Here is a 27,880-nt window from a genome sequence, read left to right on the forward strand (position 1 = left end):
GATTAGAATTTTTACAATCGTATTCTAATCAAATGAGTCTATATTTATTTTTAATTTGAAACTAACAGCCGGAAGTCATTCAATTCATAGCCATGATACGGAGTATTTGCTAATGTACACCACTAGCTACAAAATAATGTGTTCGGCGTTGTAAATACCACAATGTCTGTCTTTAATCTCAACGTTTTGAACAATAAATTCAATCTAAGCTCCTAACTTTACGTATCGATGCACGGCACGATAGTTGTGTAACGCTACTTCAGTCGTTAGCGGTGAGGGACAGCGACGAGCAATGACTGCTGGAGGGAACAGCCGTCATCCTGGGCCATGTCTGCTGGTGCTCGCCATCTTTCTCCTAATTCTGACTGACTCTGTGGTGGAAACCACCTCTGGACACAATCCCTATCAAATCCTGGGTGTCAGCAGGAGCGCCAGTCAGGCAGAAATCAAAAAAGCATACAAGAATCTTGCCAAAGAATGGTGAGTGAATCATATTCAAACCCCAACTGGGCGATACTGTCTTACCAATGTCAAGTGACACCTGCTTGTTATCTCTGTAATAATAATAATAATAATAATAATAATCTCTGTGAGTAATCACAGCATGGCTGTATGTATTTCACGCTCATTTTAAGTGTACACTGTTTTTCAGGCATCCGGATAAAAATAAAGACCCCAATGCAGAAGATATGTTCATTAAGATTTCAAAGTCATATGAGGTGAGTCAAATCCAAGAACCAGTGTGTCCCATTCAACTTGATTCACATTTTAATCCAGCCTCTGTTTGACGACTTGAACATTAATTTCTTAGGAAAAGTGACACAAATCAACAAAAACATGTTTGCGTCGGTGTGAGAGGTCTCACTCGCTCACATTTTGTATTTACTGAACATTTGTGAGCGAGTTTAAGAGCTAATATGAAAAATAGTAACACAAAAATATGCTTGCTGACTGTATTGCTTTAAATAATGGCCCGTAGTTCCAAAATTGATATGCTTTTCCATCAAATTAGATGTAATTATCGTTGTACTTGCACTTTGAATTGTTTAAGATATGATATATTTATTCGTCCCTCAGTGGGGAAATTTGTATTGTATTTTATCACAAAGAGATTTCCTGTACTTATCATAGCTAAAAACGTAATTAATCAAAAATTAAATGTGATTAATTCTGAGTTAACTCCAGCCAAAAATGCGATTAATTGCGATCAAATATTTGAATCGATTGACAGCCCTAATTTTAAGTAAATTGGACATTTGAAATCGTCCATAGGTGAGTGTGAATGGTTGTCTGTCTATATGTGCCCTGTGATTGACGAGCAGGCAGCCCAGAGGAAAACCCGCCTCCTGCTGGGATAGGCGTCCATGAGGACAAGCGGCATAGAAAATGGATGAATGGAACAGTCCACCTGACATAACCGCAATGGCACCGTTTGCTTATTTGTCATCCTACATGAACCACGATGTAGCTACTACGACTACGACTACTACTCCTACTAAATAATTCATAAAACATGTACTGTACTATATTGTATTTCCCTTTGTACGGTATGTGCTCCGTGAGTGGCATGTGATCATTGTAAGAGCATTGCTAAAATTACAAACATAAAGGTGCCTACAGCTATTGCATGCTACAGTATATGGAAATAAAATTCACTGCAGTGTCACATTTTAGGCAGAATCTCTGGAATTAAGAGATAATTTTTTAACGCTCCAACGTTGGTGATTAATTTTTGTTTGGTTTTACATGCAGATTTTATCCAATGAGGAGCGAAGGGCCAATTTTGACCGCTATGGGCAGATGGATGAAAACCAACCATTTGGCCAGTCCCAACATCATGGCTTCCGGAGCTTCCGTAATGGTTTCTACTTCGATGAGTCCTTTTTTCATTTCCCCAGGTATTACATTACATGCTCATATTTCTTTAAAATCTATCCATTATATAGTTTTTTTGATGATAAAGGAAGAAATCATGTATGATCACACAGAACTCAGAGGTACAGTGGAAGCTAAAATATTGTGGAAGTTATGGTAAATATAAAGAATCAGTTACAGGGTCAAACAGATCATAAAACTTTTAGTATATTTAATGGCAACATTAAAGAGTTTAACATGTTAACTGAATCATGCGAGTGTGAAAATAAATAACCTCTTGTATAAACAGCTGTGACTAGAATATATATAGCGTTCCATCCTGTCATAACCTTAAAAAAGCTCAATATCCTGTCTCTCGCTCCTTCAGGTCCAGGGATTTTGCAGACAGCAAATACCTGCTCCACCACGCTCAGTTTAACAGCGATGTCCTCCCAGACAGCCACAAAAGGCCCTACCTCATCAAAGTGACCTCGGAGTGGTGCTTTGCGTGCATCCACATCGAGCCTGTGTGGAAGGAGATTGTGCAGGACTTGGAGCCACTGGGTAAGACGCGTGCAAATGTGCACGCATGTGGTAGCATGAACACGTCGCAGCATTGCTACTGTGATTGCTCGCTGCCAGTTATATATTAAAACCAACATCGATCATAAAATAAAACAATACAATAAAATACAAAGACCCAGCTCACATCATGCGTACTCATTTGCAAGTACCTTCATGAACATAATAAAGACAAAAATATGATTAATAATCTTTGGACCAGGTTTAGATCTTTTCTATCCATTCTATCTATACGCTCAATTGTTTTTCCACCAGGTGTGGGCATTGGGATTGTCGATCTGGGTTATGAACGTCGTCTGGCCAACCAACTGGGAGCTCACCGCGCTCCCTCCATCATCGGACTGGTGAACGGCAGAGTGACCTTCTTCCATCAATCCATTGTTCGAGAGTACCTGCGGCAATTCATTGAGGACCTCCTGCCCCAGAAGCTAGTTGAAAAGGTAAAAAAAAAACAAAAAAAAAACAGATAAAGCTCACAAAGGTAGAGAATGTCCAGAAAGGCTTTGCAACTGACAAAATCTTTCTGGTAAATTGATGGAAATTTTCTATGATAAATTCCTAAGCAGACCAGGGTTCAATTCCACCCTCGGCCATCTCTGTGTGGAGTTTGCATGTTCTCCCCGTGCATGCGTGGGTTTTCTCTGGGTACTCCGGTTTCCTCCCACATTCCAAAAACATGCTAGGTTAATTGGCGACTCCAAAATTGTCCATAGGTATGAATGTGAGTGTGAATGGTTGTTTGTCTATATGTGCCCTGTGATTGGTTGGCGACCAGTCCAGGGTGTACCCCGCCTCTCGCCCGAAGACAGCTGGGATTGGCTCCAGCACCCCCGCGACCCTCGTGAGGAAAAGCGGTAGAAAATGAATGAATGAATGAATGAATGAATGAAATTCCTAAGCCTGACTCACATCCTTCTCAAAAATGTTTTAACTACCATAAATTGTATAGATATCCTTGTTTATCACAGGGTTAGGTCCCTAAAATAGCCTGCAATAAGTGAAATCTGCAAAGTAGCCAACTTAATTTTTTCGCTATTGTATATGTATACAGTATATGTTGGCCACACCCCATATGTTGGAGTGGTTAGCATGTTGGCCTTGTTGACTTGTGTCAGGACTTTCAAGTATCACATGAGTGTACAATGCCCTCTACTGGTAGCTGTTGTAAATGCAATAACACACATAAAACAGAGCACTGATAGACTGCTCCTATACACCACAAGGAAGCAGAACACAATGAGTGTTTATGCAGCGTTAAAAAAAACATTCAAAAAATAAAATAGATCAAGTATATTTTGCCGAGCTGTAAGATGTTTAAGTAGGTAGATAAATTCCCATGGAAAGTGCCGGAGTGCACCAGAAAATGTTATGACTTTCACTGTGGGCACAAAACAAATGTAATGTTGCTCATTTAAATTTGTAACGCTTTGTGCTGGGTTTTTTTTTCAGATTACTGATGACAACTACCAGCAGTTTCTAGGTAGCTGGCATGTTGAGAACAAGCCCAGTGTTCTTTTGTTTGACCAAGTTGCCAACGTTCCTCTCGTCTACAAGGTAAGAAATGCTTTGGATTGGCGCCTCAAGAGGCCTAATATGCTAAGCACATACATTTTTGTATTATTATTATTATTATTGTTATTGTTATTTCATTATTATTCTACAGTGTGTTGCAACGGACCTACCAACATGTACACATTTTTGTACACTGCATGCATTTTCTGTTTTAATTACATTTGTACGCTTAGCTGCTCTCCAGGTACAAATTTTGTTGAGTTCTGTTTGTGTCTGATTTTTTTTATTCATCTAACACTCAGAGTTAAGCAAGGTTGGCAGGTCTTGTGTTCCCATCTTGAATATTGTCCTCCCTCTGATTTTCCAAATATTTCCACATTTCCATTCTTCTCTTCAGTTAACAGCATTTGCATTCCGAGACTATGTTCATTTTGGCTACGTGGACCAAGGCGACACACACAATATCCAGCTCCTGCGGCAGTTCCACATAAACTCGTACGCCCCCACCATGTTGCTATTCAAAGAAGACACTGAAAATCCAGTGGACATCATCCAGGTACATCCCACAAAGACATGAACGCACTCTCCCTCCTCGGATGTCATATTAGGATTGGGAATATTTTGGACATAATGCAGGCATTTGGTGATTTATTTAGCAACCTGCTTCTTCCTCTGTGTTGTAGGCGAGAGGAATGAAGCGGCAGATCATGGACGAGTTTGTTTCCAACAACAAGTTCCTGCAAGTTCCCCGTTTGGTCAACCAGGAGCTGTTTGACGAGCTGTGCCCCGTTAAGCAATTTCACAGACGAAGGAAGTAAGACTTACTATGTCATTGTATTTTTTTAAAGGAAGACCTCGAATTGTCCATAGGTATGAATGTGAATGGTTGTTTCAATCCAATCCACTTTATTTATATAGCACATTTTATAAACAGAGTTTCCAAAGTGCTGCACAGACGAGTAAAAATAAAAAGTAATAATCCAAAACTAAAAGAGAATTTAAGAAATAAAATAATAAAATAGATATTAAAATATTAAAAACAAGAAACAAAGCAATAAAAGTATAAAAAATAGAACCAATTACAATAAAAACAAAGAACTAAAAGACACAGGACCATACGACTCACTCTGAGTTAAAAGCCAGAGAATAAAAGTGGGTTTTAAGACGAGACTTAAAGCTTTCGATATTGGGGGCCTTTTTTACTTGGGAGGGGAGAGAGTTCCATAGTTTGGGGCCGACCACAGAAACGGCTCGGTCCCCCCTGGTCTTAAGTCTCGTCTTGGGCACCACAAGTTGGAGCTGGCCCTCGGACCTCAGTGACCGAGCTGGAGAGTAAACTTGGATGAGGTCCGAGATGTATTTGGGGGCCAGCCCATTCAACGCCTTAAAAACAAACAATAAAATCTTAAAATCAATCCTAAAACGAACAGGCAACCAATGAAGGGAGGCCAGAATTGGGGTGATGTGCTCCCTCTTTTTGGTTCCTGTTAAAAGCCGTGCCGCAGAGTTCTGGACTAACTGTAAGCGGGAGAGAGACTTTTGGCTAATTCCAGAGTAAAGTGCATTACAGTAGTCCAGACGTGATGAAATAAAAGCGTGCATGACTTGCTCAAAGTGTTGCAAAGATAAAAAAGATTTAATTTTAGATAAAAGCCGAAGATGATAAAAACAGGATTTTATAACTGCATTAATTTGTTTGTTGAGTTTAAAATCACTGTCTATTATGACGCCAAGGCTGGTGGCTGAGGGACGAATGTTGTTTTGGAGGGGACCGAAGTCTATAGGGGGGCCTTTATAGTTGAGGAGGATAGCTTCGGTCTTCTCCTCGTTAAGCATTAAAAAGTTGTGAGACAACCAGGCCTTGACATCCCTTAAGCACTCAAGAAGGGGTGTCAGGGGGGCATGATTATTTTTTGCGAGTGGCAAGTACAGCTGGCAGTCGTCCGCATACAAGTGATAGGAGATGCCATGTTTGTCTATATGTGCCCTGTGATTGGCTGGTCACCAGTCCAGGGTGTAGAAGACAGCTGGGATAGGCTCCAACACCCCCGCGATCCTTGGTAGAAAATGAATGAATGAATATATCTGGCCCCACTTTGAAGAAATCGAACTTCTTCTGCAGATACTGTGTGCTGCTAATCACCAGTGAGGACCAAGCTTTTCTCCCCGGGAATAAGGCCTTCTTGGACTTTGCCACCGCTAATAAAAAGGAGGTGCTGCGCTTTGCATATGTCTACCACAGTCAGCAGCAGCCTCTCTGCCAGGCTCTCCTTCCCAACCAGGTTGTCCTCTCCCCCCAGGTCAGTGACATTTTTTTTGCATGCGCGTATCTTGTAAATATGATGAAAACCTCATCAGACGACAATCTGGCAGGTGTTGATTCTCGAGAGGCGCAGCCCGTCTGGCAAGGTGCTGTACCGTTCTGTAATTGGTGGCTGGAACGGCAGCGAGGAGGAGAAGTACCGCCTCCTTGAGCATCTGGAGCTCGTTCAGAAGGACCCCACGTATCTGACCTCTGACGCCACCCTGCCAGAGCTCAACAACGAGATGGCACCTGTAAGACACGGCAGGCACGGGAATACATCTCTTAACGGATTTAATAACATGCTTTTTTTTTTTTTCACCGTCCAGATTTTTCTCATTCAATGGTTGAATACTGCTTATGATTACATCCTGCAAGTTTATGATGACCTTCTCTACTCCAACTGGTAAGGCAGAACTCTCCTATGAAATCCTTGTGTTGCATTTTTTGGGAAAAAATATTTTTTTGGTTAATCCATAATGCGTTCCAGACACAAAAGTTAACACAACATTCATTTTCTACCCATTTTCTATCCTCATGTGGGTCACTGGTGTGCTAGAGCCTATCCCAGCTGTCTTCAGGCAAGAGGCGGGGTACACCCTGGACACTACCTATGGTGTCGCCAATTAACCTAGCATGTTTTTGGAATGTGGGAGGAAGCCGGAGTACCCGGAGAAAACCCACTCATGCACGGGGAGAACATGCAAACTCCACACAGAGAGTGGAATTGAACTCTGGTCTCCTAGCTGTGAGGCCTGCGTACTAACCACTTATGCGCCGTGCAGCCCACACAACATACATTTTATGGATAATAATTATACTTGTTAAAACATATAAATGACCATTAGATATGACTTGTACTTTTTTTGAAGCCTAGCAAACAGAGATAAGGAGAGGGGGAACGGGGGCAAGGATGGAAGAGCCATGTGGATGCTGTGTCATTCTAGTCCTTTATAAATTAATTAATCTTAAAGATAAATACCTGCTCACTTGAAGTTTATTGTTAAGTTCAGCGGCATCAACAATCATCTTTACACACGCAGTATGCCAAGTATGTATCATTAACATACTGATATACCGTATATACCGTACATGATGGTGTGTCTTCCCTCAAGGCGAGAGATGATGCCCATCCTGTCGTTGATCTTCTCGGCTCTCTTCATTCTTTTTGGGACTGTCATCATCCAGGCCTTCAGGTGAGAGAGGAACGGTTCTCCTACAGCATTGTGGTTGGTAAGCAGGGCTTGTTTATCTTTTGTATTATTTTTTTTTTAGTGAACCAGGTGAGAGTGAACCCCGGAAACAAGCACCAAAGGAGCAACCTCACACTGAGCAGGATACGTCAAACAGAGCCAATACCTCAAGGTAACTCTTGGGGGCAAATGTCAAAACCTAATTAAGGTTGTGGGGAAATTTCTACTTTTCGGATGTACGACTGTAGTTGTTTTGGCGGTTTTGGTGGTTGTCATTTCAATAAAATGACTGTTGAGCGACCACCTCTTCAAACATTAAATTAAATCTACCAAGAGAACTATCAGTTCATTTCACTATACATAGTGAATATTAGCAGGATTAGGCAAAACGTTGTACATAGTAGTACAACGTTGTTAAATGTACATAGTAGTAGCCATCATTTTTGATATAGAATAGTCGACATATACACTAATATTTGCCCTCATCTTTGGATCCATTCATTCATTCATTCAATTTCTACCGCTTATCCTCACGAGGGTTGCTGGAGCCTATCCCAGCTGTCTTCGGGCAAGAGGCAAGGTCCACCTTTGACTGGTGGCCAGCCAATCCCAGGGCACATATAGACAAACAACCATTCACACTCACATTCATACCTATGGACAATTTGGAGTGGCCAATTAACCTAGCATGTTTTTGGAACGTGGGAGGAAACCGGAGTACCCGGAGAAAACCCACACATGCACGGGGAGAACATGCAAACTCCACACAGAGATGACCGAGGGTGGAATTGAACCCCTCGTCTCCGAGCTGTGAGGTCTGCGTGCTAACCACTCGCCCGCCGTGCCGCCTGGATTGTCATCCAGAACATGTAAATCCACTATGGTAATTCTCCCCTTGTTCATGGACCTTGCAGCCGTCCCCCCAAGAAGGATTTTGTGGAGGTCACAGAGCTGACGGACGTCACGTACATCAGCAACCTGGTCAAGCTGAGGCCCGGCCACATCAACGTGGTACTGGTGCTGACCAATGCATCAAAGAATGCGTTGCTGCGCAAGTTTGCCAAGGAGGTCTTTTCTTTCTCAGGGTAAGTCATGTGACTTTTCATGGAAAATACCCGAGGTCCAGTGATATTACGTTATTATAGTAGTTTTGCCGCAGCAACACTCCGTTCGCGTGTTCAACCAATTAATTCTAAACCCTTCCGCCACTACAGAACTCAGACCATCCACTTCTCCTTCCTCAACGCCGACAAGCATCGTCATTGGATGCCAACTCTTCTCCACTCGGCGGCGGACACTGCACGCACCCGTTGCCATTCCGACGAGGACGAGGATTCTTCAGACTACACCGGCCATGTCTTGGCGCTTAATGGCTACAAGAAATACTTTTGCCACTTCAGGCCCGTCTTCACAGGAGATGATCCTCGCGACGCCTCGTCCGTCTCAGAGACCTCGTTTTCTGAGAGCAGGAGAACGTCCCGCTCGAGGTCGAGGTCCAGCTCAGACTCTCGATCCCGATCCCATTCCAGAGAAAACGTATCGGGCTCCAAGAGAGGGTCGAGTAGAGCCACAAGCATCGAGGTACACCACAAGTTAGACCGACTGGGACTGTGGATGGAGAGGCTCATGGAGGGTACTCTGCCCAGGTGGCAGGTCCCTTCCTGGCCTTTCCTCCATGATGCCGACAACCTCGCCGCTGAGAGCTGAAGTCGGCGTTACTACGGTAGCCGTCACCCTTAGTGGTCTTGCTTTCTTATGAAGTTAACCCCAAGTTTTCTTTGTGCCTGTTCAGACCTGGCCTTTGCTGGAAAACCCGGGAGCATTTCAAACATTTGGGACGCTTTGATTTGCATGCAACACTATTAAGATGTGTTTGTTTTTGTGGCACACCGGGCACAGGCTTCTGTGTGATGGGCGTCATACGGGACACATGCTAATGCCACGTCTGAACAAGCCTTTTGGCGCAAGTAGGTTTCAGCACCGAGCTATTGCGTTTATTGCTCACGAAAAGGCCATCACGGGTCTTAGAACGCTTAATTGTGCATGTTAATGAGCTGTAGTCGAGCGTCTAAACACGTTTAGAGGCAAATGCAAATTCTAACCCGTACGATAGCTCTTCATGAACGTCAAAAGGCACAGCTGGAAGGGATTTTTAAAAGTAGTTAACCATTTCAAGCCTTAACTGTCAAAGCAGTGAAAGATTTACTTTATTATAAAGCATGGGATAAGAACATCAACCACAAACAAGCGTATAGCTCATTTGCACTGGATACTGTCTTTTTATTCCATAATTAAATAATTAGCTTCTGGAAAAAAAAATAATTGCATTACACTGTAACTCATGTTTTGTTGTTTATGGCATTTAATGATCTAGTGCTTCTTTATAAACTATTTATTAAAATGTGTGCATATTGTTTTGATATGTGTCCTTTATTCTATTATAAACTAATAAATGTTTGTTTCTGTCATGCTCGCTTCAATGTATTAATGCAAATCCAGTAACAAAAAAAATTATCAATCAACACTAGAGAATACAGTTCTCATTATGTATACTTAAAAATACAAAGTCGGAAGTTGTAGTGGCAAGTTTGTACTATAAACACTTGAAACTATGAACTATAATTACATTTAAGTTGTATTGTAGTTTCAGCACGCATTGGCCATGTCCGGTACTTTCTTCATAGCCAGGTCTTCAGGGCCGAACGAGACCGGGAGCAGCTGGTTGACGGTCATTTTTCTGTAGGTGCCATCAGGCTTGGAGAGGTAAACGTCCCAGCTGGACCCGAACTGCACAAATGAAAGCAAGCCAATACAAAAACTCAAAAATTCAAACCATGTCCATTGAAATTGATCAATATTTATGCAAAAGGAACTTTTTTGATCCTTTTTTTTTATTTTTTTTGTACCTCTCTCATGAACTGCCTGCACCCGCCGCATGGAGAAATGAACTGGTCACTCATGTCGCTGCAATGGCAGATAAAACATGCAATGATACTGTAGGTTTCTACAGTATGTTTCTGTCTAAAAGGGAATACGAGGGGGATAGCAGTTAGTTTTATTCCTACCTGGCGATTGCAATGGCCTTGAATGCACAGTAGCCTTCAGACACTGCCTTGGAAATGGCATTCCTCTCTGCACACACTCCCAGGTTATAACATGCATTCTCCACATTGCAGCCTGCAGGGGACACATAGTGAACAGGTATCTTAGTGGTAAGTTCCTATATATAAAATATATTTTATTTATTTTATATATATATAATATATTTTATTTATTTTATATATAAAAAATATATTTTATTTATTTTATATATGTATAAAATACAGCTATAGTAATTACCTACAGTATACTCTAAAAAAGACATCATCTTCCATTGCATGTATTGCTTGACTTGCCAGGAAGTATCTTTACAACTTTTTGGCGCCACATGAGTGCTGACTGTCTGTCCTAATTTTCAACCAATCCGCGTCCATTATTCCAATATTCTCACCCAATCAGCGCCGTTTCTGTTCATATGTTGGATCAAAGCGTTAGCTTTATTAGAATGTCCCAATATTTCCGTTGTACAAGAGTCAACGCTGCAACTTACTGTAAGTACTTCCTAAAAGAACGTTGTCGGCAGGATTCGAACCTGCGCGGGGAGACCCCAATGGATTTCTAGTCCATCGCCTTAACCACTCGGCCACGACAACTCATACTCTACATTTAGCTGTGCTTTCTATCGGCATTATCTACGCTAGCTAGCAGTTAGCTAGTGCTATTAGCCTAGCTTCCGGTCATCGGACTCCAAATGTGACTTGTTACCACAATTACATTTTCTTTTTAACAAAGGATCCCTATAATTAATTAATTAATCTCACACTAAATGGAAATAAATCGTTTTGCAAATCAAATATTGACATTTGTTCGCTCAACCGGTTCTTTTAAATGACTACTGGTAACATGCTAGCGGTGTTGTTTTTATATTTATTGGTTGAAAAAAGGTAAAGTGGTCACCTGTCACCCTTTTTTAGGAAACCACCTACCACCTTTAGTTTTTCTTTCCCTGGCGGCGCCCGTTTTAGTTATTTAATGTAATAAAATATTTCTGTTTTTTTTCCTGTGTTTAGACTTGGTATTGCCGGAGGACCACAAGCTACGTTTTATAACACAAATATTGACAGATATGAATATTAAAAAGGCAAGGTGAGTTTTTTTCCATCTGTTAATTTTCCATGCTGTTAACCTTAACCTTAAGGGGTATGCTGGAGTCTACCCCAGCTGAATACTGTATAAGTGCTTTTTTTTCCTGGTCTTGTTCTCCTTTTGGTGCATATTTATTTCCACCTCCCATGGTGAGTTCTTATGTTAGCGCAGGGGTCGGCAACCTTTACTATGAAAAGAGCCATTTTACCCCCTTGCCTACTAAAGAAAAATAGCTTGGCGCCGCAAAACATACGTTTAAAACAACGTTGGAGGGAATTTGGGGTTATCAACGTAGTTCAGATAAGAAAAGACAAGTTGTAGTACTCTTGCTAGTATTGGAGTATTGGAAATAAACTTACATAAATGTATGTGTGAACTACTGTAAACATATTTGTTTACTCTGGCGCCATCAAGTTCCCATGCAGCTGTTTTTTTTATGTCAAATGAACTGAATCACATCCTGTCTGCTCATCCAATCACCAGTCAGAACTCAGTCAGGATGCATTCATGGTCTCACACAAAGTTGGATTTTTTTCAACTCATTACAAAGACGTGCATTTTCCGCACTCGGGTGTTAAAAAATATTGCAAATTGAGCCACAACAAAGAGGCTGAAGAGCCACATGCAGCTCTGGAGCCGCAGGTTGCTGACCCCTGTGTTAGCTTTAGCTTTACCACCTAGCCTTCTTCATTGGCTCCACCCTTCCACATGAATGTGTACAAATACAGGCCTCCTCTCACATAAACACCGATTGGTACCGTCTGCACGTGAATAAATAAGAGGAGGCCTTTTGGCCATCTGTGTGCTACTCCATGGGTCTTTGCACTCTCAGCTCTTTGACACCCCCCCCCCCCCCCCAACCATGACTGGCTAAGCTCTGGAGAGGCCAACTCAACACAAACACAACCGTTGATAAAGATTGAAAATCCCCGCCTGTTTAACGCAGCCTGACTGAAAAAGCTGAGCTGAGCTGTATGAATCAAAATATAGCATACTGGCTAATGTAGCTCATATAGCTATGTAACTGCAAAGTACTCTATAATGAATCAAAATGCTCTGTTTCAATTTATTCCAGGCAGGACTGCAGCTTGTACCTGGGCATGCCCATATATTGTATTTTCCGGACTATAAGTGACACTTTTTTTTCATAGGTTGGCTGTTCCTGCGACTTATACTCCAGAGCGACTTATAAATGAAAAAAGTTTTGTTACATAAACACTGGACACCTTTTCTGTTCATGTTTACTTTTTGTGTAGCTGAATAAGCATTGTGTTAGCATATCTTACACCTATTCAGCCTGTTCTCTATTCTTTTATTGTTAGAACTTGCCTTCCAAGAGGACGTAATGTCTGTTTTGGTCAAGTAGTTTGGAAAATAAATTACCCGCAAAAAACGTGACTTATATACTCCAGTGTGACTTACACTACCGCTCAAAAGTTTGGGATCACTTGCAAATTTCTTTGTTTTCCAAAGAAAAACACAGTTTCATGCATTTCACAAACAATTAAAATGAATCAGATCAATGATTTTGAAACAAGGATGTACATTTTTGCATAGAGGCCTACTATCAACAACTGTCAGTCCTCTGCATCAATCTCCTGGTATGGCTGCTCATCCAAGTTCATCATTTTATAAGGCTAATAGATGATTAGAAAAGCCATCTAAAAAATCTAAACTAAAACCAAAATCTCTTACCATGCTGTTAACTACTCCCTTCAGAGAGCAGCACAAACCGGGTCTAACAAGGACAGAAAAACGCTGCACAAATATCTGAGAGTGTGTAGTTTAAGACAAAGTAGTAGTTTTCATAGTTACATAGTAGCCGTCAAACACCAGTGTCAGTATCAACAGTGAAGCGGCCACTTCAGGATGCTGGACTTCATGGCAGGACTGCCAAGAAAAAGCCATATCTCACACTGGCCCAAAAAAATGTCCAAGTGATCCCAAACTTTTGAGCGGTAGTGTATGTTTTTTTGTTTTTTTACCTAATTGTGTATTTTTGGACATGTGCAACTTATACTCCGGAGCGACTTATAGTGCAAAAAATACGGTAATCAAGCAGCAGTTAGGAAAAACGAGGTTAGAAAAAAACTCTCCCAAACTTCTTTGAGGTCTTACTTCCATATGTGCAAACCTCATTATCTGAAGGTCATTGTCAGGTCATTGTCCTGTTGGAAGGTGAACATTTGCCCCAGACTGATGTCCACAACTGACCACATCTGTATGCATTCAACTTATGTTCAATTCTAGCCATTCCCCCAGTACACAGAGTCTATATAGTCTGTATGTAAGTGTTGCACAACTCTAATTGTGCTATGTGAGTGTGTGTGTCCATTAGGCTTTCCATAACAATATATGATACTGGATGTACTGTTATGAGTTTTGGGTTTTTTTCCCCACAAGAATCACCTTGTTCGTTAGGAGCAAGTGGAAGCACCTGAGGTGTTCCCCACAGCTGAAGGTCCGAGTAATCAGCAGGGCTGGGCGGGTATATAAGGAGCATTGGCTGCTCAGTCAACACCATCATTTGGCTCTTATGGTATTTAGTGAGAATGAGCTGTACTGTGTGGGATTTTGTGTTTTGGCCTTCTCCTTGGGGGGGGGGAGCTAACAGTACAAAGTTAACAGACTGAATCTGAATGTAAATGCAACATCACCCCATTGTATTGCATTTTTTTCCAAAATTGTGTTGACAATCGCCTGTTATTTGTCAAAAAATATTCAAAGTCAAGTCGTATGCAGTATTCTGGTCACTAGGCGTCAGTTACATTGAAGAGCAGCCATGGCGTCTCCAACAAGATAGAGTGAAAACAAGTTCTCCTCCCATTCCGTGTGGAAGTGGTAGGTTTTGATTAGGGTTGGAAAAACAATGAATAATATGAGTGTCATTTCATGTCTAGGGTGCTCAAAATAATATTTAGAAAGGTTTTGTAAGCATACTTTGTGGAAAATCACCCAGTCGGATCTGGCACCAATTGATCGCGAGGGATGACTATAATACCTAACGCTGACATGAGCTCAGAGGACTCCTGATGAATCCAAAATGATTCTATTTATGAGTGACAGATGTTTAATGTTGCAGCAATGTTTTTGCAGCCTTCACTAGAATTGTTCCTCTGGTCTGTTTGATGGATAATTCCGTTTCTTTCATGGCTTGATTTCTGTGGGACAGTCTATGGACGGGTGTGGGCCTTCCCAAATCAATCAGTGGAATTCACCATGCAATAGAATACTCAGAAGATCAATGAGAAAATTACAAAAACACTTCCAACAATTTTTTGTTATTTTTTTACATTGCCATTATGTGGATTTTTGAGGGTTAAAATGAAGATAATCCATTTTGAAAAACGGCTGTAACATAAATAAATGTACAAAAAGTGAAGATTTTTTTTTTTTAAAAACCGTGAAAATAGTAGCGTAGTCAATGTTCTCTTTTGCCTCCGTGACCCCTTCCACTCCCACCCTTGAGAGACCAGCTGGTTATTTATTACAGCAGGTCATGGACAGCCATGGACAATGTTTACAGCCTTACACAAGCATTCATCAATCATCATCAAAATCCCAAAACCGATCATGACAAATTTCACCCGTATAAACGCAATGATCATATTCAATACCAGCATCAGTTATAAAGACTACCTGTGAATAAGTAGTTGTCCACGGTCAGAAGAGCCGCTCCCACTCTGAATTTGCTGTACGGGCAATACGCTTGCTTCTTTGCCTCCTGGGAGTGCTGGATCAACTTTTTCACCGTTTCCATGCCAACATCCTCAATGTTCATCAACTGTCCAGTGTATTTGACTCGCTCCATTCTTTGTGTGCCAGTGTCTGGTAGTGAAGCTTTAAATGTGAATGAAACAGTAGGAAGGGCGAGCGGGTATGTCACAGCCAATCAGCTGCCGGGATGTCAGCACACCGACCATGCTGTCTTTAGGCAGCAGGTGGTGGTGCTGCTGTTTGTTTTTGATTGTTTGACTTTGAGCCTGATGGGGTTTTTCTTGTCATGACTCAGGGCATCATCGGGGAGGACAGGTCTGTAAGGACATAGCTGTTCCGGAATAAGTGGAAAATCCGAAGTGCAAGTACATGTAATATTTGCTTAGAGGTAAAACAAGGACAAGTAGTATAGAAAATGGGTGGATGGACGGGAAAAAAAAGGTAGCAGTTTTGGTACTGAATCGACTGTAGATGTGGAGCTCAGTTAGAAGAACACCTGGTTCTTAGTCTGGGTGATGTGAGTTAAAATATAGCATTAGACTCACCAGTGGCGTCATTAGGCCTATTTTAGGGGGGCTTCAGCCCCCATAAAAAGTTCTTAAGCTCCCCTAAATAGTTTTATATTTTTTATAGATTTTTTTTATTGAGTTTTTTTAACCCAAAAAATCTCTGACAAATTTCATAAATAATTATGATAATAATTTTATAATTTTAATTGATTAAAAAAATAATTATTGATTTAAAAAATTATTGTTTTTTTTTTTACCAAAAAAATCTCTTGACAAAATTCATGTAATAGGGCCCCCCTAAAATGTTCTTAAGCCCCCCTAAATAATCTGATCATTTTAATTGATTAATTTTTTTTTTATTGATTTAAAAAATATTGTTTTCTTTTTTTACAAAAAAATCTCAAATTTCATATAATAGGGCAAAAGCAGGCTAATAAGCAAGCCAATAAGCAAGCAAATACTAGCCTACTACTACTACTACTAATAATAATAATAATAGAACAAATAATGATGATGATAGTAATAATAATAGGCTAATTAATAATATAATAATGATTATTATATCATTGATCACTGCTTCTTGTTCATTATTTGTTTTGGGGATTTTTTTATTTTTTATGTCTACTACATTCATTCATACCCCCCCCCCCATCCTCAGAACCTAGTGACGTGGTGAGACCAGCGATGTTGTTTGGTCTAGAGCAGGGGTCAGCAACCCGCGGCTCCAGAGCCGCATGTGGCTCTTCAGCGTCTTTGTTGTGGCTCCCTTTGCAATGCTTGAATATTTTTTAACACCTGAATGGGGAAAATGCATGTCTTTTGTAATGAGTTTTAAAAAAATCCAACTTTGTCTGAGACCATGAATGCATCCTGAGTGAGTTCTGACTGCTATTCAGTTCAGTACATGAAGGAAAATAAGTAATACTTATTTGACAATTCTAATAAATAAATTGGAAATCATTTAAAAACAGCGGCATGGGAACTCTTTTGCGCCAGAGTAAACAAATCAGGTAAGTTTACTGTAGTTTACACATACATTTATGTATGTAAGTTTATCTCCAATACTAGCAAGAGTACTCCAACTCGTCTTTTCTTATCTGAACTACTTTGATACCCCCAAATTCCCTCCAATGTTGTTTTAAACATACTATATGCTTTGCGGCTCCAGGCTATTTTTCTTCAGTGGGCAAGTGGGTGAAATGGCTCTTTTCATAGTAAAGGTTGCCGACCCCTGGTCTAGAGAGAGTTCCACTGAGGAAAAGACAGGAAGCAGAACTGGAGGTAGCAGAGATGAGGATGCTGAGGTTCTCATTGGGAGTGACCAGGATGGATAGGATCAGGAACGAGTACATCAGAGACGCCATTACATGTTAGAGTCATGTAAGTAGAGTCTTCTGACATTGCATCATTTAGTTACTATCGTTATTATTTTGTTTTTTGATACTGGCTCTCACATTGTCTGATGAAGAAAAAATGCTGCTTGTTCATCACAGCAGTCCCATTAGTACTTCTCGATGACCGAGTTGATCCATCCAAGGTAGTTTCTAACCTTGGTGTACACACCAGGGTACTTAGCGTGGGCACAACCGATCCCCCAAGACACGATGCCCTCAAATTTACCTTCACATACCAAGGGTCCTCCCGAATCACCCTGTAAATGAAAAAAAGTGTTGCGTTTGGTGTTTTTTTTTTTTTTGCACAGACAATTTGGGTCCTCACCAAGCAGGCGTCTTTCCCGCCCGTCGTAGAACCAGCACATATCATGTTGTCTGTGATCCTGAAGCGGTAGTAGTACCAGCAATTGGGGAAGACGTCCACATCCACTGACCTCAACACCGGTGACAGACGAGCACTGGTGAGCCAGGTCACCCCCCAACCACTGACTCTACATCTGGTGTCGCCATCCAAGGCCTCGGAGTCAGGTTCTGGCAGGGTGGCCACATCCACCACGGCGTTGATGGTGGCGGGCCGGTCCAGCTGACGCACCAAGACAATGAGCCTCAGTCAATATGGTGGTATTATTTTAGCTCAGCGTCCATTTTTGTTTCACCTTCAGCATCATGATATCGTGATCAAAGGCCCAGCGTTGGCGCTTCAAATGAGTGACAATCGCTGAAACGCTGAAACTCTGCTCCACGCCCTCCTCTCCCGTCAGGTCGAGTTCACCGAGCACCACCTTAATCATGTGACGTCTAGAAAAAGGAAAAGCAAATATTTTAGCTCTTGAAGGTCATTCAAAGTTGACACAGCTGCAGTAGCTTACGGCCTCCAGCAGTGGGCGGCAGAGACCACCCACTCCGGGTGGACGAGGGTTCCCCCACAAAAATGGGAGTTGAAGAACTTCAGGGAGGCTTGGTACTTGATGGAATAGGGGGGCACCTCGATGCCTCCAATGATTCTCTGAGCTCCAACACCTGAGAAGAATACATTTATTATCATATCAGATTATTTCTGCTGCATAAAAAGTACTTTTACTGACAAGCTTTGTACTTTTGGATGATTCTTTGGATGCCTGATGGTCCAAGGGAACTGAGTCCCCAGTTTTCAGGAACGCAAGCAGCAGAGGGACGTGAAAGGATGCTACCAGATTCATTTTTACTATAAAAAAAACAAACAAATAAACTCCAAAACAAATCACATGCAATAATTGCTATTAGTGTTGCAGTAAATGCTTCATTTTTAAATTATTCTTTTTGAAATTACAAAAACAAGATATGCAAAACAGTAAATATTTGCCACCTTTCTTTTTTACTAAAAACAAACAAACAAAAAAAAACTCCAAAACAAATCACAGGCAATAATTGGTATTAGTGTTGCAGTAAATGCTTCATTTTTAAATTATTCTTTTTGAAATTACAAAAACAAGATATGCAAAACAGTAAATATTTGCCACCTTTCATTTTTACTAAAAAACAAAAAACAAAAAAAACTCCAAAACAAATCACAGGCAATAATTGCTATTAGTGTTGCAGTAAATGCTTCATTTTTAAATTATTCATTTTGAAATTACAAAAAAAGATATGCAAAACAGTAAATATTTGCCACCTTTCATTTTTACTAAAAAAAAAACAAAAAAAAACTTCAAAACAAATCACAGGCAATAATTGCTATTAGTGTTGCAGTAAATGCTTCCTTTTTAAATTATTGATTTTGAAATTACAAAAAAAAGATATGCAAAGCAGTAAATATTTGCCACCTTTCATTTTTACTAAAAAAAAAAAACAAAAAAAAAACTCCAAAACAAATCACAGGCAATAATTGCTATTAGTGTTGCAGTAAATGCTTTCATTTTTAAATTATTCATTTTGAAATTACAAAAAAAAGATATGCAAAGCAGTAAATATTTGCCACCTTTCACTTTGATTGCTTTTGTACTCTTAATATATTTAGAGATATTTACCCCATCCTGAGATGCAATACAAGAGTAAATGAGTAAATGATGTACATTACAGTACAGTACAATGTGTGTCCCTAAAATGACTAAATAAACGACTAAATAAGGCACATGGACGCATGTAACCTATGCTAAGGTATCTCACCTTAAAAAGAATTTGCTGAGGAAACCACAGGAAGTCCAAGACGTGCGGCCATGTACTCGTTTGTACGGAATGTCAATCCCACAACCTTATATTGCTGTCAATGTCTTTGTTATGATTCCACAATGGTCCAGCGTTCGTGTGAGTGTCACATCATAACTCTTATGACTCACTTTTTATGCTATTTTGTTCTCACAGGCTCTTCCCATTGTCCGGCGGGAGAGAGTTGAAACCCAACGAGGCAGAGAAATGACACTCGGCGGACATATTTGTTAGTCGAAGCCACAACAAAACGTTCCCGACAATAGATATCTGAAAACAAAGAAAAATGTTTTGTTTTATGGAGTTTTAAATTGGAGATATTATATTGTTAAAGTGCTAAATCAGCACCAGAGTGGTGTGTGTGTGTGTTTAGTTGGAGGGGTGTGACCATGCACGCACCTTTTATGTTGTTTGTCACATGTCCCCTGGTGTAAACACATTGGGGGGTTTTTCCACAGTAAGTTGCTTCACGTGGGAATATGTGCTTTGTGGAACTTAGCATCCATACAGCGTACATTCCCCCCCTGGGAATTATTTACACTGTGAAGGGGAGGTAAGGTGATCCCAGGCTCCTCATGGCTCCCTCAGGTGCAACACTGAGATGACAAACAGAAGGTTCTACATTGGCTGGGGTGGGGTGTGGGGGGCAACCACAGAACCACAGAACCACAATATTTGTTGTTGTTGTTGGTTGACATCGACATAGTGGACTCAAATTGTGTATAAAAAAATATTCTTCTTCCAAATGAAAGTTGTTTGGTCTAGAGAGAGTTCCACTGAGGAAAAGGCAGGAAGCAGAACTGGAGGTAGCAGAGATGAGGATGCTGATGTTCTCATTGGGAGTGACCAGGATGGATAGGATCAGGAACGAGTACATCAGAGACGCCATTACATGTTAGAGTCATGTAAGTAGAGTCTTCTGACATTGCATCATTTAGTTACTATCGTTATTATTTTGTTTTTTGATACTGGATCTCACATCGTCTTATGAAGAAAAATTGTCCAACCTACTGAAAGGGCAGGTACCAAATGCGTCTTTCATCACAGCAGTCCCACAGCAGACCAGGATGTTTAGTATGAAATGTCCATGATCTGACTGGAATCTTCCTATGGTGTCCCAACTCTCAAAAAATATAGATTCTATAAGATATCTTATAGATAAGATAGACTGCAGCTTCTTTGGTTCATGATCCTATCCATCCTGGTCACTCCCAATAAGAGTGACCAAGATGGATACGATCAGGATAGACTCCAGCTTCTTTGCTCCCTAATCCTATCCATCCTGGTCACTCCCAATAAGAGTGACCAGGATGGATACGATCAGGATAGACTCCAGCTTCTTTGCTCCCTAATCCTATCCATCCTGGTCACTCCCAATAAGAGTGACCAGGATGTTTAGTATGAAATGTCCATGATCTGACTGGAATCTTCCTATGGTGTCCCAACTCTCAAAAAATATAGATTCTCAAAGATAGACTGCAGCTTCTTTGGTTCCTGATCCTATCCATCCTGGTCACTCCCAATGAGAGTGACCAGGATGGATAGGATCAGGAAGGAGCACATCAGAGGGACATTACATGTTAGAGATAAAGTCAGAGAGGCCAGACGAAGAAGCCCAAAGAGAAAGAAGAAGAAGACTCCAGCTTCTTTAATTAAAGAAGGAATTAATGATTCCTTGACGGTGGAACCGGTTCTCAGTGTCTATACGGAATGTTCCTGGTGTTTGACCGGCGGCTGGACCAGGGTGTAGTCCACCTTATGCCCAAAGTAAGCTGGAATAGACTCCAGCCTGCCCATGACCGTAAGCAGATAAAAATGGATGATAGTAAAAAATAAAGTTCTAGTACCACTAGACTAGTAACGACTGTTGTCCACAATAGTGGACACACAAGTCCACAAGGAGGCCAGATGTCACATCCTAGTCCAGTACCGCCTCCTGCTGGCCGGGTCTCGCCTCCCGACGTCCGTCCAAGCGATCCGCAGAATCCTGTGATGCGGTGGGGGCTCTACTCCACATCCACAACACCATTTGAGTCCTGCGGAGTGGGAGCATCCATCGGGTGGTCTCGTCTTGGTCTTTTTTTTTCCCAGCAGAGAACCCCCCCCCCCCCTTCTGAGCGGCTCCCTCGTCCAGGTCTCCCCGGAATCCGCGTTTTGCATCGCTCCTCAATTTGCATCTCTGCCTCACATTTGCGGCGCCAGGGACTCCAAACTGTGGTGGGCGCAGCCAACACGGATCCTGGTCTCCAAACCGATACGCCTTTGAGGACGCAGCAAAAAAATCGGAATTTTCAATAATGTTGAAGCTAATCTGCAGGAGTGGATGATTTGAGGACATTTGCTGTTATTTCCAAGACATACATGTTGTGGCCAAACAACAAAGGGCTTGTGTGCACATTGGCGTTTTTCGCTGCATCCTTTTTCTGCTTTTTCTTCCAATAGTTCACCGGAGACGACGTCCTCACGCCCGGCGAGGACCTCCACCTTTTTAGTGCGCCTTCGTGTTCCCGAAAGCCGCGTCCGGAGATGTCGGAGGTGCTGCCTTTCAACGAAGACAAAATGAGTCATTATGGAAACGAGGGCGAGGAGGGACACCTTTCCTTCACTTGTCGCCTTCAAGACACCAACAACTTCTTTAACGGCTCGCAGAACAAACGTCCGCCCAAGCTGGGGCAAATAGGCCGGAGCAAAAGGGGTAAATTGTGTTAAATACCCTTGTGTTGTGTTGTGTTGTGTTGACTGCGCCACTATAGGAACCCTGCGTGTGTGTGTGTGATTGCATGTTCTGCAATTGTGGCTTTTTGACCTCCTTTTTGGTAATGCAACATAAGTTTCATGTGTGTCATTGAATGCATCACATGCAAAAATGTTCACTTGCATGATAAAAATATTCTGTGTTCTTGATGGTTCCTGAACACAACACTGACATGCATGTAGTGTGTTATTTTTATGTATTTCCTGCCCCCCTCCCCATATATACACATACACATGCATAATTATTATATGTCACTCATTGATTGATTGATTATAAAAATATTCCGTGTTCCTGATGGTTCCTGAACACAACACTGACATGCATGTAGTGTGTTATTTTTATATATTTCCTGCCCCCCCTCCTCATATGATGCATGCTGCATCATTAATACACATGCATAATTATTATATGTCATTCATTGATTGATTATAAAAATATTCTGTGTTCCTGATGGTTCCTGAACACAACACTGACATGCATGTAGTGTGTTATTTTTATGTATTTCCTGCCCCCCCTCCCCATATGATGCATGCTGCATCATTAATACACATGCATAATTATTATATGTCACTCATTGATTGATTGATTATAAAAATATTCTGTGTTCCTGATGGTTCCTGAACACAACACTGACATGCATGTAGTGTGTTATTTTTATGTATTTCCTGCCCCCTCCCCATATGATGCATGCTGCATCATTAATACACATGCATAATTATTATATGTCATTCATTGATTGATTGATTATAAAAATATTCTGTGTTCCTGATGGTTCCTGAACACAACACTGACATGCATGTAGTGTATTATTTTTATGTATTTCCTGCCCCCCTCCCCATATGATGCATGCTGCATCATTAATACACATGCATAATTATTATATATCATTGATTGATTGATTGATTGATTGATTATAAAAATATTCTGTGTTCCTCATGGTTCCTGAACACAACACTGACATGCATGTAGTGTGTTATTTTTATGTATTTCCTGCCCCCCTCCCCATATGATGCATGCTGCATCATTAATACACATGCATAATTATTATATGTCATTCATTGATTGATTGATTATAAAAATATTCTGTGTTCCTGATGGTTCCTGAACACAACACTGACATGCATGTAGTGTGTTATTTTTATGTATTTCCTGCCCCCCTCCCCATATGATGCATGCTGCATCATTAATACACATGCATAATTATTATATGTCACTCATTGATTGATTGATTATAAAAATATTCTGTGTTCCTGATGGTTCCTGAACACAACACTGACATGCATGTAGTGTGTTATTTTTATGTATTTCCTGCCCCCCTCCCCATATGATGCATGCTGCATCATTAATACACATGCATAATTATTATATGTCATTGATTGATTGATTGATTGATTGATTGATTATAAAAATATTCTGTGTTCCTCATGGTTCCTGAACACAACACTGACATGCATGTAGTGTGTTATTTTTATGTATTTCCTGCCCCCCTCCCCATATGATGCATGCTGCATCATTAATACACATGCATAATTATTATATGTCACTCATTGATTGATTGATTGATTATAAAAATATTCTGTGTTCCTGATGGTTCCTGAACACAACACTGACATGCATGTAGTGTGTTATTTTTATGTATTTCCTGCCCCCCTCCCCATATGATGCATGCTGCATCATTAATACACATGCATAATTATTATATGTCATTCATTGATTGATTGATTGATTGATTATAAAAATATTCTGTGTTCCTGATGGTTCCTGAACACAACACTGACATGCATGTAGTGTGTTATTTTTATGTATTTCCCCCCCCCCTCCCCATATGATGCATGCTGCATCATTAATACACATGCATAATTATTATATGTCATTGATTGATTGATTGATTGATTGATTATAAAAATATTCTGTGTTCCTCATGGTTCCTGAACACAACACTGACATGCATGTAGTGTGTTATTTTTATGTATTTCCTGCCCCCCTCCCCATATATACACATACACATGCATAATTATTATATGTCATTGATTGATTGATTGATTGATTGATTATAAAAATATTCTGTGTTCCTGATGGTTCCTGAACACAACACTGACATGCATGTAGTGTGTTATTTTTATGTATTTCCTGCCCCCCTCCCCATATATACACATACACATGCATAATTATTATATGTCATTGATTGATTGATTGATTGATTGATTATAAAAATATTCTGTGTTCCTCATGGTTCCTGAACACAACACTGACATGCATGTAGTGTGTTATTTTTATGTATTTCCTGCCCCCCTCCCCATATATACACATACACATGCATAATTATTATATGTCACTCATTGATTGATTGATTATGAAAATATTCTGTGTTCCTCATGGTTCCTGAACACAACACTGACATGCATGTAGTGTGTTATTTTTATGTATTTCCTGCCCCCCTCCCCATATATACACATACACATGCATAATTATTATATGTCACTCATTGATTGATTGATTATGAAAATATTCTGTGTTCCTCATGGTTCCTGAACACAACACTGACATGCATGTAGTGTGTTATTTTTATGTATTTCCTGCCCCCCTCCCCATATGATGCATGCTGCATCATTAATACACATGCATAATTATTATTTGTCATTGATTGATTGATTGATTGATTGATTATAAAAATATTCTGTGTTCCTCATGGTTCCTGAACACAACACTGACATGCATGTAGTGTGTTATTTTTATGTATTTCCTGCCCCCCTCCCCATATGATGCATGCTGCATCATTAATACACATGCATAATTATTATATGTCACTTATTGATTGATTGATTGATTATAAAAATGTTCTGTGTTCCTGATGGTTCCTGAACACAACACTGACATGCATGTAGTGTGTTATTTTTATGTATTTCCTGCCCCCCTCCCCATATGATGCATGCTGCATCATTAATACACATGCATAATTATTATATGTCACTCATTGATTGATTGATTATAAAAATATTCTGTGTTCCTCATGGTTCCTGAACACAACACTGACATGCATGTAGTGTGTTATTTTTATGTATTTCCTGCCCCCCTCCCCATATGATGCATGCTGCATCATTAATACACATGCATAATTATTATATGTCACTCATTGATTGATTGATTATAAAAATATTCTGTGTTCTGATGGTTCCTGAACACAACACTGACATGCATGTCGTGTGTTATTTTTATGTATTTCCTGCCCCCCCCCCCATATGATGCATGCTGCATCATTAATACACATGCATAATTATTATATGTCACTCATTGATTGATTGATTATAAAAATATTCTGTGTTCCTCATGGTTCCTGAACACAACACTGACATGCATGTAGTGTGTTATTTTTATGTATTTCCTGCCCCCCTCCCCATATGATGCATGCTGCATCATTAATACACATGCATAATTATTATATGTCACTCATTGATTGATTGATTGATTGATTGATTGATTATAAAAATATTCTGTGTTCCTGATGGTTCCTGAACACAACACTGACATGCATGTAGTGTGTTATTTTTATGTATTTCCTGCCCCCCTCCCCATATGATGCATGCTGCATCATTAATACACATGCATAATTATTATATGTCACTCATTGATTGATTGATTATAAAATTCCTGATGGTTCCTGAACACAACACTGACATGCATGTAGTGTGTTATTTTTATGTATTTCCTGCCCCCCTCCCCATATGATGCATGCTGCATCATTAATACACATGCATAATTATTATATGTCACTCATTGATTGATTGATTATAAAAAATATTCTGTGTTCCTGATGGTTCCTGAACACAACACTGACATGCATGTAGTGTGTTATTTTTATGTATTTCCTGCCCCCCTCCCCATATATACACATACACATGCATAATTATTATATGTCATTAATTGATTGCTTGATTATAAAAATATTCTGTGTTCCTCATGGTTCCTGAACACAACACTGACATGCATGTAGTGTGTTATTTTTATGTATTTCCTGCCCCCCTCCCCATATATACACATACACATGCATAATTATTATATGTCATTGATTGATTGATTGATTATAAAAAATATTCTGTGTTCCTGATGGTTCCTGAACACAACACTGACATGCATGTAGTGTGTTATTTTTATGTATTTCCTGCCCCCCTCCCCATATATACACATACACATGCATAATTATTATATGTCACTCATTGATTGATTGATTATAAAAATATTCTGTGTTCCTGATGGTTCCTGAACACAACACTGACATGCATGTAGTGTGTTATTTTTATGTATTTCCTGCCCCCCTCCCCATATATACACATACACATGCATAATTATTATATGTCACTCATTGATTGATTGATTATAAAAATATTCTGTGTTCCTGATGGTTCCTGAACACAACACTGACATGCATGTAGTGTATTATTTTTATGTAAACGTTAAAATAATCTTGAGCTTGAATTTGTCCTCTTCATTAACTCCTTCTGTCACCCACAGTTGTGATCGAGGATGAAACCGGTGATGACGATGCACTGAAAAATGTAACAGAGAAGACCCAGCCGGATGCTTAGACCCCCCCCCCCACCCCCCTTTCTTGAAAAGACACTTGAGATTTTCCTAAATGGCGATATTTACCAGTTTTAATCCAAAGACATTGTATATAAGCACTTTGTTTCAAGTGGCAGCAAGCAAGCAGCACTTCCACACACCCTTCTCTCCAAGGCAGTCATGGCCATCTGGGTGACACACACACACACACACACACACACACACACACACACAAAGGAGACCCCCCGTGTGGACCCCCCACCAGTTTTTGCCATAAATCAAATAAGAGTAATGGAGTGTCGGGGGTACAAATGGAGCAAAGTGACCAATCAGGGAGAGGATGCGGAAATGAATTAAACATAAAAATAAAAGCACACATTTTGTGATAACAGTTTATGAGTTTGTACATAAGAAACGGCACAAATTTGTTATTTATTTGTATTTATTTCGGTGGTTTTTGCAGTGAATTTTCAGCCTGTTGAGAGAAATTTTTTTTCTCGATGTTGCCTGTTTTTGTTATCATAATTTCATTATTCATTTCTAATATGAGTTTGGTGATACTTGGCTGTACACGCTGTATTGATAAACTATTTATATTACATTGTGCATTATCGTGTGTGTGTGTGTGTGCCAAACCTCATAAGGGATAAGCTATCCAGCGCCGGAAAACTTGTGTTTTTTTTTTTTTTTTGGTTGTGCGTTTACTACTAAAGTTGGTTTGTTGGGTTTTTTTTAGGGCTAACACAACAAATAACAACTCATGCATGGCTAATTAAAAAAAACATGCATGCCCAGCAACGGAAGCTCTGAAACTTGTGTACTCTTGAAGCACCTCGTGAAAACAGCTTTGAATGACCAACCTCAAGCAGCAGTCTTAATGCCGTACTGTACCATTCACGCGTATTTGTACAGTGGCCTGATATCTTGTAATAAAGGCTGTATCAAAGTACTATTTACTGCTTATCGAATGATGACGTGTATATTTTTTTTGTTTGTTTTTTTAAATGTTTACAAGTGTAGCAAAAAAAAACACAGAAGTCTAGTTTTGTATGAGGAGGTTGAACACAATACGAGTGTAGCCGGGCGGATTTTTCCGATGTGTTCCTTGTACAGTTGATAACAGATTGTTGCGA

General features: G+C 40.2%; 4 protein-coding genes and 1 non-coding gene across 5 annotated transcripts; 2 read left to right on the forward strand and 3 right to left on the reverse strand.

Moving 5' to 3' along the window:
* Positions 1-63: 63 nt before the first annotated feature.
* On the forward strand, positions 64-9,911 carry dnajc16l (DnaJ (Hsp40) homolog, subfamily C, member 16 like). Its single transcript, XM_058055342.1, has 15 exons — positions 64-480; positions 653-719; positions 1,753-1,898; positions 2,243-2,418; positions 2,692-2,876; positions 3,886-3,990; positions 4,346-4,504; positions 4,632-4,762; positions 6,071-6,248; positions 6,322-6,504; positions 6,580-6,656; positions 7,366-7,446; positions 7,526-7,615; positions 8,358-8,528; positions 8,658-9,911. Exons 1-15 carry the CDS (start codon positions 293-295, stop codon positions 9,148-9,150), a joined length of 2,430 nt encoding a protein of 809 aa, XP_057911325.1. The 5' UTR covers positions 64-292; the 3' UTR covers positions 9,151-9,911.
* cdab (cytidine deaminase b) lies at positions 9,633-15,513 on the reverse strand. Its single transcript, XM_058055362.1, has 4 exons — positions 15,268-15,513; positions 10,509-10,620; positions 10,350-10,407; positions 9,633-10,230 (listed from the first exon to the last, which is right to left on the reverse strand). Exons 1-4 carry the CDS (start codon positions 15,437-15,439, stop codon positions 10,090-10,092), a joined length of 483 nt encoding a protein of 160 aa, XP_057911345.1. The 5' UTR covers positions 15,440-15,513; the 3' UTR covers positions 9,633-10,089.
* camk2n1 (calcium/calmodulin dependent protein kinase II inhibitor 1) lies at positions 10,958-27,693 on the forward strand. The gene is made up of 6 exons (XM_058055364.1): positions 10,958-11,033; positions 11,553-11,628; positions 17,075-17,234; positions 19,589-20,337; positions 21,875-22,127; positions 26,697-27,693. Exons 5-6 carry the CDS (start codon positions 21,959-21,961, stop codon positions 26,768-26,770), a joined length of 243 nt encoding a protein of 80 aa, XP_057911347.1. The 5' UTR covers positions 10,958-11,033; positions 11,553-11,628; positions 17,075-17,234; positions 19,589-20,337; positions 21,875-21,958; the 3' UTR covers positions 26,771-27,693.
* On the reverse strand, positions 11,054-11,135 carry trnas-aga (transfer RNA serine (anticodon AGA)). Its single transcript has one exon. It is a non-coding gene; the product is annotated as a tRNA-Ser (tRNA).
* LOC131106381 (trypsin-like) lies at positions 17,327-18,293 on the reverse strand. Its single transcript, XM_058055366.1, has 4 exons — positions 18,118-18,293; positions 17,905-18,046; positions 17,574-17,831; positions 17,327-17,505 (listed from the first exon to the last, which is right to left on the reverse strand). The coding sequence occupies exons 1-4, from the start codon at positions 18,291-18,293 to the stop codon at positions 17,356-17,358; spliced, it is 726 nt and encodes a 241-aa protein (XP_057911349.1). The 3' UTR covers positions 17,327-17,355.
* Positions 27,694-27,880: the final 187 nt, after the last annotated feature.

This window comes from Doryrhamphus excisus, chromosome 18 (assembly GCF_030265055.1).
Source record: "Doryrhamphus excisus isolate RoL2022-K1 chromosome 18, RoL_Dexc_1.0, whole genome shotgun sequence".
NCBI classification, from domain to species: Eukaryota; Metazoa; Chordata; class Actinopteri; order Syngnathiformes; family Syngnathidae; genus Doryrhamphus; species Doryrhamphus excisus.

Bases quoted from the DNA above. Each gene is read 5' to 3' on its own strand.
- cdab (XM_058055362.1), bottom strand. From the start codon at position 15,439: ATGGAGCGAGTCAAATACACTGGACAGTTGATGAACATTGAGGATGTT. The intron at 10,621-15,267 runs GTAGTCTTTATA...TGTCCCCTGCAG, and splicing joins GGACAACTACTTATTCACAG to GCTGCAATGTGGAGAATGCA. The intron at 10,231-10,349 runs GTACAAAAAAAA...TCATTTGTGCAG, and splicing joins GCAGGCAGTTCATGAGAGAG to TTCGGGTCCAGCTGGGACGT.
- LOC131106381 (XM_058055366.1), bottom strand. From the start codon at position 18,293: ATGATAATAAATGTATTCTTCTCAGGTGTTGGAGCTCAGAGAATCATT. The intron at 18,047-18,117 runs GTAAGCTACTGC...TCCTTTTTCTAG, and splicing joins GCCGCCCACTGCTGGAGGCC to ACGTCACATGATTAAGGTGG. The intron at 17,506-17,573 runs GTGAGGACCCAA...TTTCATTTACAG, and splicing joins GCGGGAAAGACGCCTGCTTG to GGTGATTCGGGAGGACCCTT.
- camk2n1 (XM_058055364.1), top strand. From the start codon at position 21,959: ATGTCGGAGGTGCTGCCTTTCAACGAAGACAAAATGAGTCATTATGGA. The intron at 22,128-26,696 runs GTAAATTGTGTT...TGTCACCCACAG, and splicing joins AATAGGCCGGAGCAAAAGGG to TTGTGATCGAGGATGAAACC.
- dnajc16l (XM_058055342.1), top strand. From the start codon at position 293: ATGACTGCTGGAGGGAACAGCCGTCATCCTGGGCCATGTCTGCTGGTG. The intron at 720-1,752 runs GTGAGTCAAATC...TTTTACATGCAG, and splicing joins AGATTTCAAAGTCATATGAG to ATTTTATCCAATGAGGAGCG. The intron at 8,529-8,657 runs GTAAGTCATGTG...CCGCCACTACAG, and splicing joins GAGGTCTTTTCTTTCTCAGG to AACTCAGACCATCCACTTCT.